Source organism: Stegodyphus dumicola, chromosome 2 (assembly GCF_044657685.1).
Source record: "Stegodyphus dumicola isolate Sdum_Otavi_A_Nest chromosome 2, ASM4465768v1".
Taxonomy (NCBI): domain Eukaryota; kingdom Metazoa; phylum Arthropoda; class Arachnida; order Araneae; family Eresidae; genus Stegodyphus; species Stegodyphus dumicola.
This window is the reverse complement of record NC_140769.1, coordinates 198,606,527-198,620,193: the sequence shown is the minus strand read 5'-3', so window position 1 is coordinate 198,620,193 and position 13,667 is coordinate 198,606,527. Positions and strand designations below refer to the sequence as shown.

General features: G+C 33.5%; 1 protein-coding gene across 3 annotated transcripts in view; it reads left to right on the top strand.

Annotated features, from left to right (window-relative positions):
- The window catches only part of LOC118183879 (arrestin domain-containing protein 2-like), a 390,857-nt gene extending 377,571 nt beyond the window's left edge, over positions 1-13,286 (top strand). For all 3 annotated transcript variants that reach the window (XM_085811621.1, XM_085811622.1, XM_085811623.1), the window contains 3 exons: positions 284-481; positions 5,535-5,649; positions 10,842-13,286. In XM_085811621.1, the coding sequence (XP_085667747.1) occupies positions 284-481; positions 5,535-5,649; positions 10,842-11,092 (564 nt within the window). In that variant the 3' untranslated portion in view covers positions 11,093-13,286. The remainder of the gene's footprint in view (positions 1-283; positions 482-5,534; positions 5,650-10,841) is intronic.
- The last annotated feature ends 381 nt before the right edge of the window (positions 13,287-13,667 follow it).

Below are 13,667 nucleotides of genomic sequence, written 5' to 3'. Positions count from 1 at the left end.
CCCAGTCCAAAGAAGTGCTTGGATAGTAAGAGTAAATGATACCCACAGAGATAAATGTCACTTTACTAATAATCCTGCTCTCTCGCTGTTTTCAGTTCAGCTTTACTTCGGGTTTGAGTTGATTCTTTGACAAGATATTCAACATTTAAAAAACCAATATATTTTTTGTCGCAAAAATTGAAATTAGCCACAGATTTTTATATTATTAAACTGTATTTATAATGTTGCTTCATTCTATGATTGAATTCTGTGATTTTGTGATTGATTGTCTTTTTCTTATCAGTATGTAGAATATTTCATCGACCGAGGAGTACTGGGAATGTCTAAAGAAGTTAACCATGTAGTGCTGGAATACAGGGGGGACCCCATCAGTCCCAATACAAGGTCCAAATTCGACAGTTCCTCTAGTCTGGTTGTCCCCGTCATGCCACCTACACTTATCGGTGTCTGCCGCCTTCTACAGATATATTATGTTCTTAAGGTAAGTAATTCATTTAATTTCATTATGTTCTAAGGTAATTGATTCATTCTGGAATTGGGAAATAGGATTTTTCAAATTTTGGAAAGTTGGAATTTTGTGTTTTATCATCAAATTTTGTTATTTTTTCCTTCGGCTATTCAGAAGCTAATTTTTCGTATCATTATATGTTTCTAAATGAAGAGAGACATATTTACTTTTTCCCAGAAATACAGTACGCTAAGTTTAAAAAATCTTTCCTATCATATGCTCTTAAGATTACGTTATTTAAAACACGAAATATATCAAATCAAAAAGTAAAATTTTTTCGTGCTTAAACATTTTTCTCTGTAGCCGAAAAGTAAGTTTAATTTAAATGGGAGCTATTTATGCAATTTTTTCAAGAATATAAAAGTTTCTTAACGATCATGTTGTATTTTAATGCTTTTAAGTGAGTTCGTAATTTGAAATAGAATTCTTAGTCCGAATTATAATAAGTAAATTGTTTTCCAGTTTTGTTTCTTAAAATAATCTGAGTTTGTAAAAGCGATATATTTTAGCAGTCTAGTAGATTTGAAATTGTTTACCAAAAAGGTGCGAATCGGATAAGACTATCCCTAAGCAGAATTTAAGTAAACAGAGAAAAGCTTTAAAATCTATATTTAGAAAGTTCAGCAAGATATGGCTGGGAGCGCGCCATTTTGTTTTCATCGCCTCATTTTAAGACGGTAGAAGTGAGAGTGAAAATGCACTTTTACTTTAGAATCAAATCTTAATTTCCGACTTACATGCAATGTTTTGCATTGGCCGCTATTAGTGAAATATTATATTTTGTATTTTTAACTTCCTTAGATTTTAGACACACGTGATGAACAGTTAACGTTATGCTAGCACATTTCCTTGGAAATATACGGGCAATAATATTAAGAAGAAAACATAATTCGGTTGCAAACATTAATTCTTGCCCAGTAGAATCTCTGGAATGGCATAACTAATACTACAAAAACTATTTGATGCAAAAACTTTCTGAAGGTAATTATGTATTTATTTTATAGTCTTAATAGGAAAGGGAGAGTTTTTTAATTAATTTTCTTGGATGTGCAGTAAAATATCATTTAACAATATTCCGCTTAATCATAACCCCGCAAAATATGGTTTGGGGGAAAAGTAAATAACGTTGAATGAATAAGCCCAGAAGCTAAGTCATTTTCAAATTTTTAAATCTTTCTTTTATTTTCACTTTTTTGGCATAAACAGATGTTTTATAACGAAAACAAACGATTTCCGAATATTATACTGTAAACAAAAACAATGAAATGTCTCACCAGCCTTAGAATTTCACGTAATCATGGAAATTGATAATTTTCAAACCTATATTCTAAAATCTGAGAGTCACCAAATAACATGATATTGCTAATTCTTGTTAATTTTTTTTATAATTTAATTGTCTACATGTAGAATATAAATAACTAAATTAGAAGTTTATTCTCTATGAAAAGTGGTTTTCTTTTAAATAAAAATTTTTAAAAAAAAACTTATTTTTCTGCAATGATTTAAATATCGAAGTCCTAAACATATGAAGTACCTCTTGCTCAGAGAACAGCAGATAGCATTCAAGTTATAACTTGATTGGTCATAACTTGAATTGGCCTGGATCTAAATATTATCTTGATATTTGAAGGCGAATCTTTTTAGTAAATGGCGGATGACCTTGATTGCGATTTCATTGGAAGATTGTGTTTATTTGTTTGGGGCAAAGCACGCTAGGGTTACCTGCCTAAGGCACGGGTGCCTTCGGGGAGAGCTTTCTGAGGGAAACTGGCTTGTGTCCACATTACGTATAGGAAAATTCTCGAAAATGCCCATGCAAGCAGACCATTCGCTCAGAATCAAACTCGGGATGAACTCAGGCCAGTGTTCAACGACTTTACATCTTTGCTGCTGGTGGGCCAATTGATTAGAAGAAACCTCTGCAACTCTCAAAGTTTATATTTTAGAAGTGTTCGTACATTTGGGAATCTCATCATAATGTGCTGGAGGACAGATAAATGGATTTCCGATGGTCAGCAACAAAATACGGAAATATCATGAATTGCAATTTTATGTTCTGTAGATGTAAAGGTTCATTTAATTTAAGGCCCGTAAATAGGAAACTAAGGCCTAGTTAAGTAAGTAAACTTATATAGTTTGTCGAATATAATGATTTCCTATGAACGAGGCCGTTCCTAGCGAGGGTGCAGCGCATAAGTTACGCGTGCGACCGGACTTTCGCGATATCACGCCTAAATATTTAAAATTCATTGTAAGTACTAGTCATATGTAAGTACTTTTTATACAATTTGCCTTATGTAAGTACTTTTTATACAATTCGCCATATGTAAGTAATTAGTGATTATGACATAAAAATTTTATCAATAACAGTCTGGGGTACTGTAAAAGCAGCGTGAATTCTTGAGCTCCTAATGCTCACTTTCCCGTTTTCGTAAAAGAAAAACAGCATTATGAAAAGATTTCGAATGATTTGGTAAATTCTTAAAGCCTGTGCCTTTTGAACATAAGCAACGATTAGGCTTTGTTTGTATGTGTAATCCACAGCTAGATCATAATTTGCTAAAGAGTTAATTTCTGTGAAAATCCTCTTTTTACAAAAAGTTGTGAGAATTTATAAAGTTTTTGGAATTAATAGATCGTAATGGATATGTGAATTTGTCATATGCCACTGAATTTGTCATATGTTTATATAATATGTGAGTTTGTCATATGCGTGTATATATATGTATATGACAAATTGACATATATATGTGTGTGGTATCAGTTAGTTCAACACAGCCACCAGAGGGCATCACGTGTGCGCCGACAGCGAGAGCGAGGAGATAGATGTTGATTACTTGAACATTACAGCTATATGGTTGATTCCAAGCGAAGGTGAAAAGTAAAGAACTGTACATGATAGCGGGTGCGAGCAGACGCCGAGCAGCTTTTCAAAAATATTTACTGATGCGGAACTTTATTTTAATTCAAATCTTTAGCTTTTCGATTATTATTCATTAAATATCTGTGGTGTGGAAGTGTTATTTACTTAAGAATATCATCTTCAACTCTCCACCCACATATATATATATTATTTTCTGTGAGTTAAAGCTCTAGTAGACCAATTAAGTAGAGCATAATGGAAAAATCATGGTTTGAGAGACTTTTCTACAGCCAAGTTTCGAATTTTTTATCTAACAATGCCCATATGCTCATACTTGCCTATACAATGCTTATATGCATATACATCTGCTTTCTATAATAAAATATGCTGCATTTAGTAGCATTCATTCTTTCCCCCCCCCCATCTTGATTATTAATTGACTTGTTGATCAGGACGATCGTATCATCCGCATATTTTGTGATTTTGCTATTACCGTAGGGTGAGCTCATTGATAAGGATATTAAAAAGTAGCAAAATATCTTCTTGATTGATTTTGGAGCAGAACGGATAGTTCCATTTCTAATCTTTAAGAATCAGTTATCAATATATATTAGTCATTATAAAAAAAAAGCCTTTCACACACGTGTTATCTATAAGTAAGTTATTTGAATACGGCCATGTCCACGGAGGCTGTTTCCTGGCCCACAAGGAAGGAAGCTAACTGAATAAAATCAAGCACAGTTTCATTACTGTTAAGATATGCAAATGATTCAAGTTTTAACTTCCGTGTCCAAGGGACGTTAACAACAGCAAAACTTGCCGCCGTTACTTGCCACTATGAAAAGTCATCCCGTTGAACGTAATTTCTATTTTGACTAATATGTTATTTTCAAACCATCTGTTTAAAGTGTACTGTGCCATTGACTAATTTGCCACCAAGAAACGAAAAGTGGCATCGTAGGACTGCATGTAGGCAGATGGTTATTTCGTCGTATTATTTACCAAATTGATCACTCAGATGCTACTGAAGCAAGTTATTGGCGGCATTTAGAAAGGTATGTGCACATTCGAAGTTCAAAACGCTGAAAGAACTTTCAGAGACAGTGATGAGTAAAGACTGAAATGTTGTGGGGCATCCCCCATCTGCCATGGTTGCGGACATTGAGGAAGCAGTGATCCTCTCCCTCTAGCATCTTGAAAGTGCCATTACCATTAGCAGACGGCTGCATGCCTCTGGTTTATAGGAATGCAAACTAGTATTACGACTAAAATATAAGTATTAACGGTATTTCTTTGTTTCGTGGAACATTATGATGGAGCTGGTGCATTAAGATGTGTTTGCAATCATGGCCGATTAAGCAGTTCTTAACAAAACATTCTGGACATACACAGTTAAACTGGGGCAATATGCGCGCCTTTATACTTATACTGGTAATTTTCCATTTTTATAACATTATTTTAAGTAAATGTGAGATGCGGTGGAGTACATGTGAAAAAGGACAGAGAAGGTGAGAAGAAAATGCGTAGATTACTATATGAATGTTAAAGAGATTCTAGCTTTCTAGCTCTACTTTGTTGTTGCTAATCAACAAAAGTTTTGGTTTGCAATATTTAACTGTAGGGCCGCCCAGACGGTATATTGGTTAGGGGAGCCTGACTGCGATACCAAAAGACCCGGGTACGAAGAAGGCATGGATGTAAAATTGTCTGTCCCTTCATAAGAGGTAACTGTGGCCGCCTATTAGGTGCCTCCACAATAAAATGGCTACCAGTTCTGGCCTTAGTAGTGGCCAATGCCTTTATAGGCAAGTGCCTGCTATTTGTAAAGATATATATATATTTAACTGTGTCGGCTAAAAGACTTTCTGCGTTACGATAGTTCATGCGTCATGAGTAGTATATAAGAACTGTATGACAGGAATTAATTCTGAAATGGCGTAGTTCAGAAAGATTTATTATTAGCTATATTGATATCTTTAGAATAGTAAGGAGAAATCAACAAATTAAAAATAAGACTTAACTAAATAAGACAAATTAAAAATAACACTATTGTAACTTAGAATTAAAGTTTTATCTTCTGTACTCTTTATGTATACAAAAATATGTATATATATACACATATTTTCTTTTTACCTCATTTTTATATGTCATTTTACTGTACAGGTGTGGGTGGAAATGGAAAAGTCCGGAGATGATCTTCACATGAATTTTCCAATCACGATAGCTACCTGTCCTTTCAGAATTCCCAATTCAAACCAACAGCCAAAGATAGAATATGGTAAGTTTATTGGTAGAAAAAACTTACATTATTCATAAAAGACAAAAATATTTGGCTAAGATGTTATATAAGCCCCGGGACACATGTGGTCGCCAAATGTGGCGATATTTTGCGTTGGATGATTTTGGTGATATTTTGTTTGTTTCTCCTTTTTACTTGAAAACTTTTGTGGGGAGTGTGGTTTTATTTCGTCGGGGTGGTTTTTTGGTAATGTGTAGAATAATGGCGTGTAGTATCATGAAGGAAGATGTGGAGAGATATCAGCCACGTGTTTTAAAGTTAGATTTATTTTGAGAAGATATATTGTTGCAGTTATTAATGAAGCATTTGTTCATGGTTGTCTGCATGCTGACAGAAGTGTATTTTTGCAGTTTTTATGGGATACAGAATTTTTGAGTCGAATGGTTCTCAACGAAGTTTGAGGTTTGGATCCTAGTTTTTCTGCAGTTTGACGTTTTTATTGTAACATTTGAAATTTTGAATTGTAGAAAGACTTCTGATGTAGCTAAGTCGTGGCATTTTGGTTCACATGCTTTGTGTGATTAGCGTACTTTTAGAAATATATGTGATATGTCTGTCCTTATAAGTTTCTGTTTGAAATTAATATTTTGATATTTTGGGAACTATTTTGAGTGGTAAGTGAATTTACTTTTTTATTGTTTTAATTTTGTAGACAGTTATTTTAATTGTTGCATTGCTTTAATTTTGTATTTTTATTTTTTTAATTTATTTGTGTTGAAATTGTTTGGAATTTATTGTTGTTATATTAGTTCAAATGGCTGTAGTATAGAATTGGGTGCCTCTTCAATTGGCATCAAATTTTGTTCAATTTTGGTGATGAAACCCCATTTCTGGTTGCCATGATAGTTTTAACTCGGTTTTGGCTTCCTATTTTTTAAGTGAAATTAGATTGATATGTACATGGACAAAGTCAACGCAGTCCGCAATTCCGTGTTTGTGCAATTCTCTGATGTTTTTTAAGTGAAAATATATCGATGTGTAAATGGATACAGAGTTTGTGCAATTCTTTAGCTTCTTATTTTGGTTTTGTGCAGCAGCCATCTTAAAATTGTGCCTTCCTGGCGCCAATCTTGGTGTCAAAAATAGAATCGCCAAAAAACACAAGGGGCACCCAATTGTAGACTTTTATCGTTAAAATTTGTCGTCAAACATTTTTGATAAGAAACTTCCCGCTTTTATCTAAATTTTTTGTTTTTATTTCGGACTTTTTGCGTAAATCGTCTTCATAAACCGCTTTTTCAGTCATTTTAGGCTTTAAGTTTGAAATGAAAACAAAAAATTTAGATAAGTAAAATCGTGGAGTTTTCGCCAAAAATGTTTAGCGAGAAATCTTTCGTCAACCCAGTCCGTATATGACAGCTGTTCTAAGTATTTTAAACTTTTTTAATTTTTTGCATCTTTCCTGTTAGTTCTGATGTAAATACATACTATCAAAATTATTTCAAGGAAATGCATTGCAAAAGTGAAATAGCATACTACTGCGTGACGTGATATCTTCTGTATCAATACAGATTAAACAGGAGAAAAAGAAATGGTAACTTATTTTCGTCAGAACCTCACTTGCAGTTCAGGCTTTTGATAAAATTATAATATTATCTTCGAGTCTTGAAAGTTCATAACTTGATTTTGTACTCAGAAGGCTTTTTACTTGGATCATTTTCTATTCTAATAAGTTTCTGAGATTTTATTCTTAGAATATGTGTTCTAAGAATAGAAGTTTCCTTCCCATATTTTGTTTGTGTTTAAAAGAAAAAAAAAAAAAAAAGATGTCTGATCGATGGCTGAAATTGTTCAGTTTGCATTTTCATGCATTTCATGAGGAAGCTACTTAAAAGAAGTTTTGTTAAATTTTTAGGTATCATGAAACTGCACTGTTTTAATATAAAAAAAAATAGTAAAGTATGGTATAACGTGATAATCTGGAAAATTTGCCAACAGATTCTATTGTTGCATTATTTCATTCAAATAGGGCATCATAGGAATGCATATCAAATCCAAATTGGTACCAGCCCTCAAAAAAAACTAAAGCAGGCGTGTCTTAGAACTGTGCACTTAGACAACTATCCAGATGTTTATGAAGCAATCAATTGGACAAATGACTCAGTTAGACTTAAATATCTCAACTCACACCATGCACGCAGTGAACAACAAGACTTGGCTTAAAGCTGATAGAATATATAAAAGTTAACAGTTAATATAGGAAGGTGTAGCACTGTGTTTTTGTAGGCATAAAAGAAGGTAAAAAGGTAATATATATCACCTTTATCTATAAGGAAAACAATCTAATAGTTCAAAACTATAAATTATCTTAATATTATCTTCGGTGATAAAATGGCATTTAAAGATCAAGTAAATTGTGTTCTTTATGAAGCAAACCCTTGAAAACTATCTAATTGAACACTAATTTTTATTTTATGATAAAAGCTGCATTTTCATATATATGCTTCTCCATTAGGTTTTGTTTCCGGTGTCAAAATTTTGTAATTCTATAACGACAGCAAGCTATTATTTTCAGTAAGTTTCTGTTATAAATACATAGTTGCATTATTGAAATAGCATACTTCAGATATTTACTAAGCGCAGTATCATTTCCTTCTTAGAGTTAATAATTAGAAATTAAATATTCGGAGCTCAAAAACTGAAATAAAAGAGAAATTCCGAATAACGTAGTTTTATTCTCACGTTATCATAAAACTAAGAATTAGCCGTAAAATATGGAATTTATAGAAATTCCATATTCAATATTCATTAAAATTCCATGTTCATTCCATATTCTCCCTGTCCTTCCTATTCAAAAAGACTCATTAATATGACACCTGATATTTAAAAGTACCTCATTGAGAGGTTAGTTATTTTTTCAAATTCCCGAACACTTGCAACTTAATTCACTTTGGAAATGACGAATACTCGTCTGCAATTTAGCCCTTTCATCGAGTTCATCGAGAACGCTGCACAAAGTGCACAACAGTAAACGACAGATTTAACGAGGACATTATATCCCAGTTTTGATGAAGGGTAACAGATCCGAGAGTTTCACACTCCTCCTCCCTTACCGCCTCAGTAGTACTTTAAGTGTCCTCATGCCGCGCAGACAAAATACATTTACAAACATTCCAACTTTTTTCAAGATATTTAGATGGTTTGGCAATAATACGGCTATCAGCAACACGAACTTCTTAAATTAACGGAGCGACCTCAAAAGATCAGTTGCATTTTTTCTTACGCCCTGAAAATTTTGCTCATCATCCAATGCAGCTATAACTGCTATCATTGATATATTGCTCGCAGTTGTTCATGCTTTCGGTGTTAAACAGAAATTAATCGTAGCAACCTCTATAGGTCGAATCAGAAGTGCGATGAGAGAGGCCGTTTGGCTTGGAGGACAGAACTTGAGTCCGTGTCATGGGAGTGGAATCCTCTATCGCTAGGGCAAAAGAGCTCTTGTGCGCTAGATTCAAAAATTTCGACTTTTTCAAATTTGAGAATGCTGAGTGGCTCCGAGGATGCCATATACCTAAATTAACTTGAAATGTAGCACTACCGGTGATGCTGCTGGTGGTGGCAAGGTTAGTGGTAATGGCTGTAACCAATTTTCATCACTACTCCAGGACGCTATAGGGTATCGGCTTCCTAGATTAGAATTGTAAAGGGCTAATACCTACTTACTTAGGGTAAAACATACGTGGCTTCTACGCTTATATTTAACGTAGCATAACATCATCCACTGCGTTACTTGGTCTGTATTTCTGTCAAAAGTATGACTGCAGAGCATCATTTTTTCAGTTTCAACTCCCTTTTATGGAGTTATTAATCGTAGTGAACTACAATTAGAGTAAATAAACTAGAGAAATGTGGTATTACCGAGCAGCTATGCGGAAAACTTCCTTATTGGTGACCAGGGAGAGATAGACACAGTATTATTATTTGCAACAAATAACGGATGACAGTCTCTAAAAAAAAGCAAAATATTGTTTTTCTGATATTTTAATAATTAATACACTCTCAGTAACTGTGTTAAACAAATGGTCGTAAAAAATCCATTTCCCTATTTATGGTTTAATAATCATTCTACAGTATATACTACTGACATACTACTGACAATCATTTCTACAGTCAAAGTCGCATTTTTAGAAACATGTAAAATAATAAATATATATTATTAAAAAGTATGATGTAGTTCAACTCACGATTTTCATGAATTTTTAGAACATTATACTTTTAATGCAGATTTAATCCTAGCCAAATCCTCATCTGTTTTCACTTTTTGTTTCAAAGGGATTTTTTACTTTCGATATTTCAATTTTCAAGATTAGAAAATTTTGTTTCAAGAAAACCGTAACGCTATAACATAACTCAAGTTTTAAAAAGGTCTTGTTTTCTGTATTAGGTATGGTTACCAATGCCATTACTCTTTTATTTAAGCAGGGTGTAAAGTTTAAAGGGCGAAGAGCCATTGTGACCTCACTTTATACAGTCCTGTGATATCCTGTTGCACTTTCATATTTTGCGTTCACCCTGAATAAAAAGGCTGCAGTGTGAATCGTTCTTATCCACCCCATCATGAAAGGCTGAAATGACACGATTTAAAAAAAGTCTCAACTGAGAAAGCCTGAAATAGGGCATAACTAAACGTTACGTTACAGGTATGCTCTCAACGAAGCTGTATTTCGTTGATTCTCTTGATTACCAGTAAAGGATGTCACATGTGCAACAATATTACCTTTTGATCTGGAGACTCAGAAGAGCTAAAACTGGGAAGAACTAAATTGAGAAGATCTGTTCCTTCGAGGAAAATTATGGAACAGAATTCATAAACTCCTAAAAGTTGTAATTAGAAAGGACTAAATCTGAGGGGCAAAAAAAACTTTGTCTCTCATGACGTGCATACCGATTGTGTGTATCTTGATTAATTTATATTGCTGTTTTTAAATGTAAATATAAATTTCTCAGATTGTGTATTTTAATAAATGAAGTAATGCCGAAAGATGTGTATATTTTTATTCAACACACGTAGCTGAAATCTATTAAGTTTTAATGGCCTTTCTTTTTCAGTTTAAAGTATATGAGGAAATTTGAATTTTGTAAGCAAATGTCCTTTCATAAAAACGTTTTTTAAGTGCTTATGTTAATATGACTTTTATTTATTACTTCTTTCCTTTCCATCCTTCTAGAAATGTGTTGCGACCATGTGGAAGGTGGAATGTACATCGGCCCTGAGTTCTTATTGGGGCAAGTATACGACGGGACTCTGGGATGCGTTGAAGAAGGTGAAACTGTGGTGTTGTACCGACCTGTTTACGTCTGTGTCAAGAACAAGAACAAGACAGACCAGAGTTCCTCTACTAGAACAGAAGATTCTACGACTACTCCCAAGTCACCTAAACCCGAACCCGACAGCAGAAGCTCTCAGGCACTCATATAAAATGTACTTATATTTTGAGAATTAGAACTGGTGACATGGTAGTCCATCTTCGAGGATTTATTTTTCTGCAGTTTCCAGCAAGTTAAGTAACCATTCTTTTTTCCGAACCACAGCATCTGCAAATCCATCTGTTTAGTTTGGGATTTATATCAGCATCATAGTACCACATCCGTCTTCTGTTTGAAAGTGTCTACAAGCTGTGCTTAATAGTAAAGTGTGATCTGCTCAACTGAAAACTTTTCTAGCGCATCATTTCATTTTTAAATTCCTCAAGCATTTGAGCACGTAAATCCAAAAGTATCCCGAGCTGTTTCAGCTCACAATTCGTAATATGACTCATTCTTCTGAAGTTTTTAATGAGGACGAGGATGCTTCAAGAACTGAACTGAAGAGAGAAGCATTTATTAACCACCTAATAATTCATAATTTTGGAAGTTTCGTGGCACTGCAAACTGTAAATCTGTTGCAGAGCTTATTTGGCAGCTGATTTAATACATTTTCTGAAGCACTTGATATCGTTCCTCTTCAACTGCATTGTGTGTTACTGCATAAAGCATGTATTTTTAATTTTGTGTTGTTTTATTTGTAAATATTCTAAAAGAGTTGATATGCTAGATTATCTGTAAAAATGCTTCATGTTGCCTATATTGATATCTATTTAATGTCATTATTTGAAGAACCATGTTCATTATCTCTATTTAAATCTCTAAAAATATCAGAAGTAGCCTCAGGATTACATTTTTGTTATAAATACTCTTATTACAATGAAACTAAAGTATTATCACAGTAATTCTAAATTTCATTATTATTGTAAAAATAGCTAAAAATATTGTTTAACTGCACTAAAACCTTAAGATAGTTTTAGAACTGAACACTAAACGAAGCGTTTTGATTACATTAATAAAACAGCATATTCCTGATACTTATTTCTAGTAAATATTTAATCTTTATAAGTCATGTCTTATGGAAGAAGCCTTTCACAAAACGTATACCTTAACGACTTTCGATCAGTTGATGTCATTCAGTTTTACATCTTAGATGTATAGTTTCCTTAAATTTCACTAAGCATTTCAGAAAAATGACGTAGGCTCAATGTATGCTGAATGCAACTTTTGCTAGATGGTGATCTCAAATGATAGATTAAATACATTTTGAGAGACCCGTTCAGACTATCCCTCGAAATGCTTTCGTCTGAAGCTGGATTTTGCCTATTGAACGATGGCATGATTATCTTACATTTACGACTAATAAGACTTGAATTATATGATAAAATTTAATTCTGGGCTGCTGAGACATCAGTTGAACACATTGCCGTCTTTCCCTTCTGATCTTGAGAAAATGAACTTGATGCTTCAACCATTGATTTACTCATTATTCTGTGGTGTTCTTGTTAAAATATGTTTTGTGGTATCTTGGCTGTGCATGAATTAACAGTTACTGCATTATTGCTGGAGTGCCTGACAAAATAATTTGTAACCTTTTGGCAGCTTAACCAAAAATCATTGAACCTTTGTAAAACGTGTTGATAATGTCTTCATAAATATGATTCGCTTTGTCGCACTCATTCGTGGGCCTTGTTGGGCAAGTCTTGTGATTTTTCATTAATATTGGGTCTTATGGACAAGTCTCGTATTACAAAGTAAATTTGTTGAAGCCTTTGAATCTAAAAGAAAACCTTTGTGTACTGTGAAAAATGAACTGTGGAACCATTCATGTGGACATATGTCATTAACAATATACTTTCATTCTCAGCAAACTGTGCAATATTCATTGTAGTTAAATTCGGGATGGCCAATGTCAAAGCTGTCTCCTATATGATATTGATGGAACTCCAAAAGGGCGAGTTTTTCGCAGGTCAGAGATGTATCCCCGCCTTACATAATTGTGCAGCTCGCCTTTGATTCAGCCAAAATGGCGCCAAGCGAAATTCTACATAATATAGACATCGAATGTGGATTTCTTTCCTCTCTGGACTTTTAGAAAAACTGAATAATGGCTCCTCAAAGTATATATATTTAAGAAAAGGATCGTTCTCCTTATTTGCACACATTGAAAATTAGATAGCTAAAAAGGAGGAACATTAAACAGAGGAAATATAAATCTGTTGGCAAACTTACAAATGAACTTATTTACTAAGTGTTGGAATTTCTTTTCTTTTTCAGAACAATGTAATTAAAAGCAGTTTTATTGCCGATGTACCTTGTGTCTTCTTTCATTCATTTTAACTCTGGTTTAATTTTATCCACTTCTCCTTGCAACATTGTCAGCTTTTAGAGAACACCTCAGTATTTCTCTTATTGCACAAATGCACTTGCTTCCAATAGTTAAGAACGCTACGGTAAAATCAATAGAAATAGAAAAGTATATTTTTAATTAATATTAAATTGCACCTGAAGGTAGCAAATGTGTTTATACATAAGAAAAAACAATTCTGTACAAAGATGAAAACAATATTTAATTTTCGTAAATTATGTGTTGTCGTCACATTTGGGTCATTAACAAATTGATATTTAAAGCTAAAAACAAAGAAACAAAACTTACATTAGCAAGGTATGCGACCTTCCGAATCTTCACA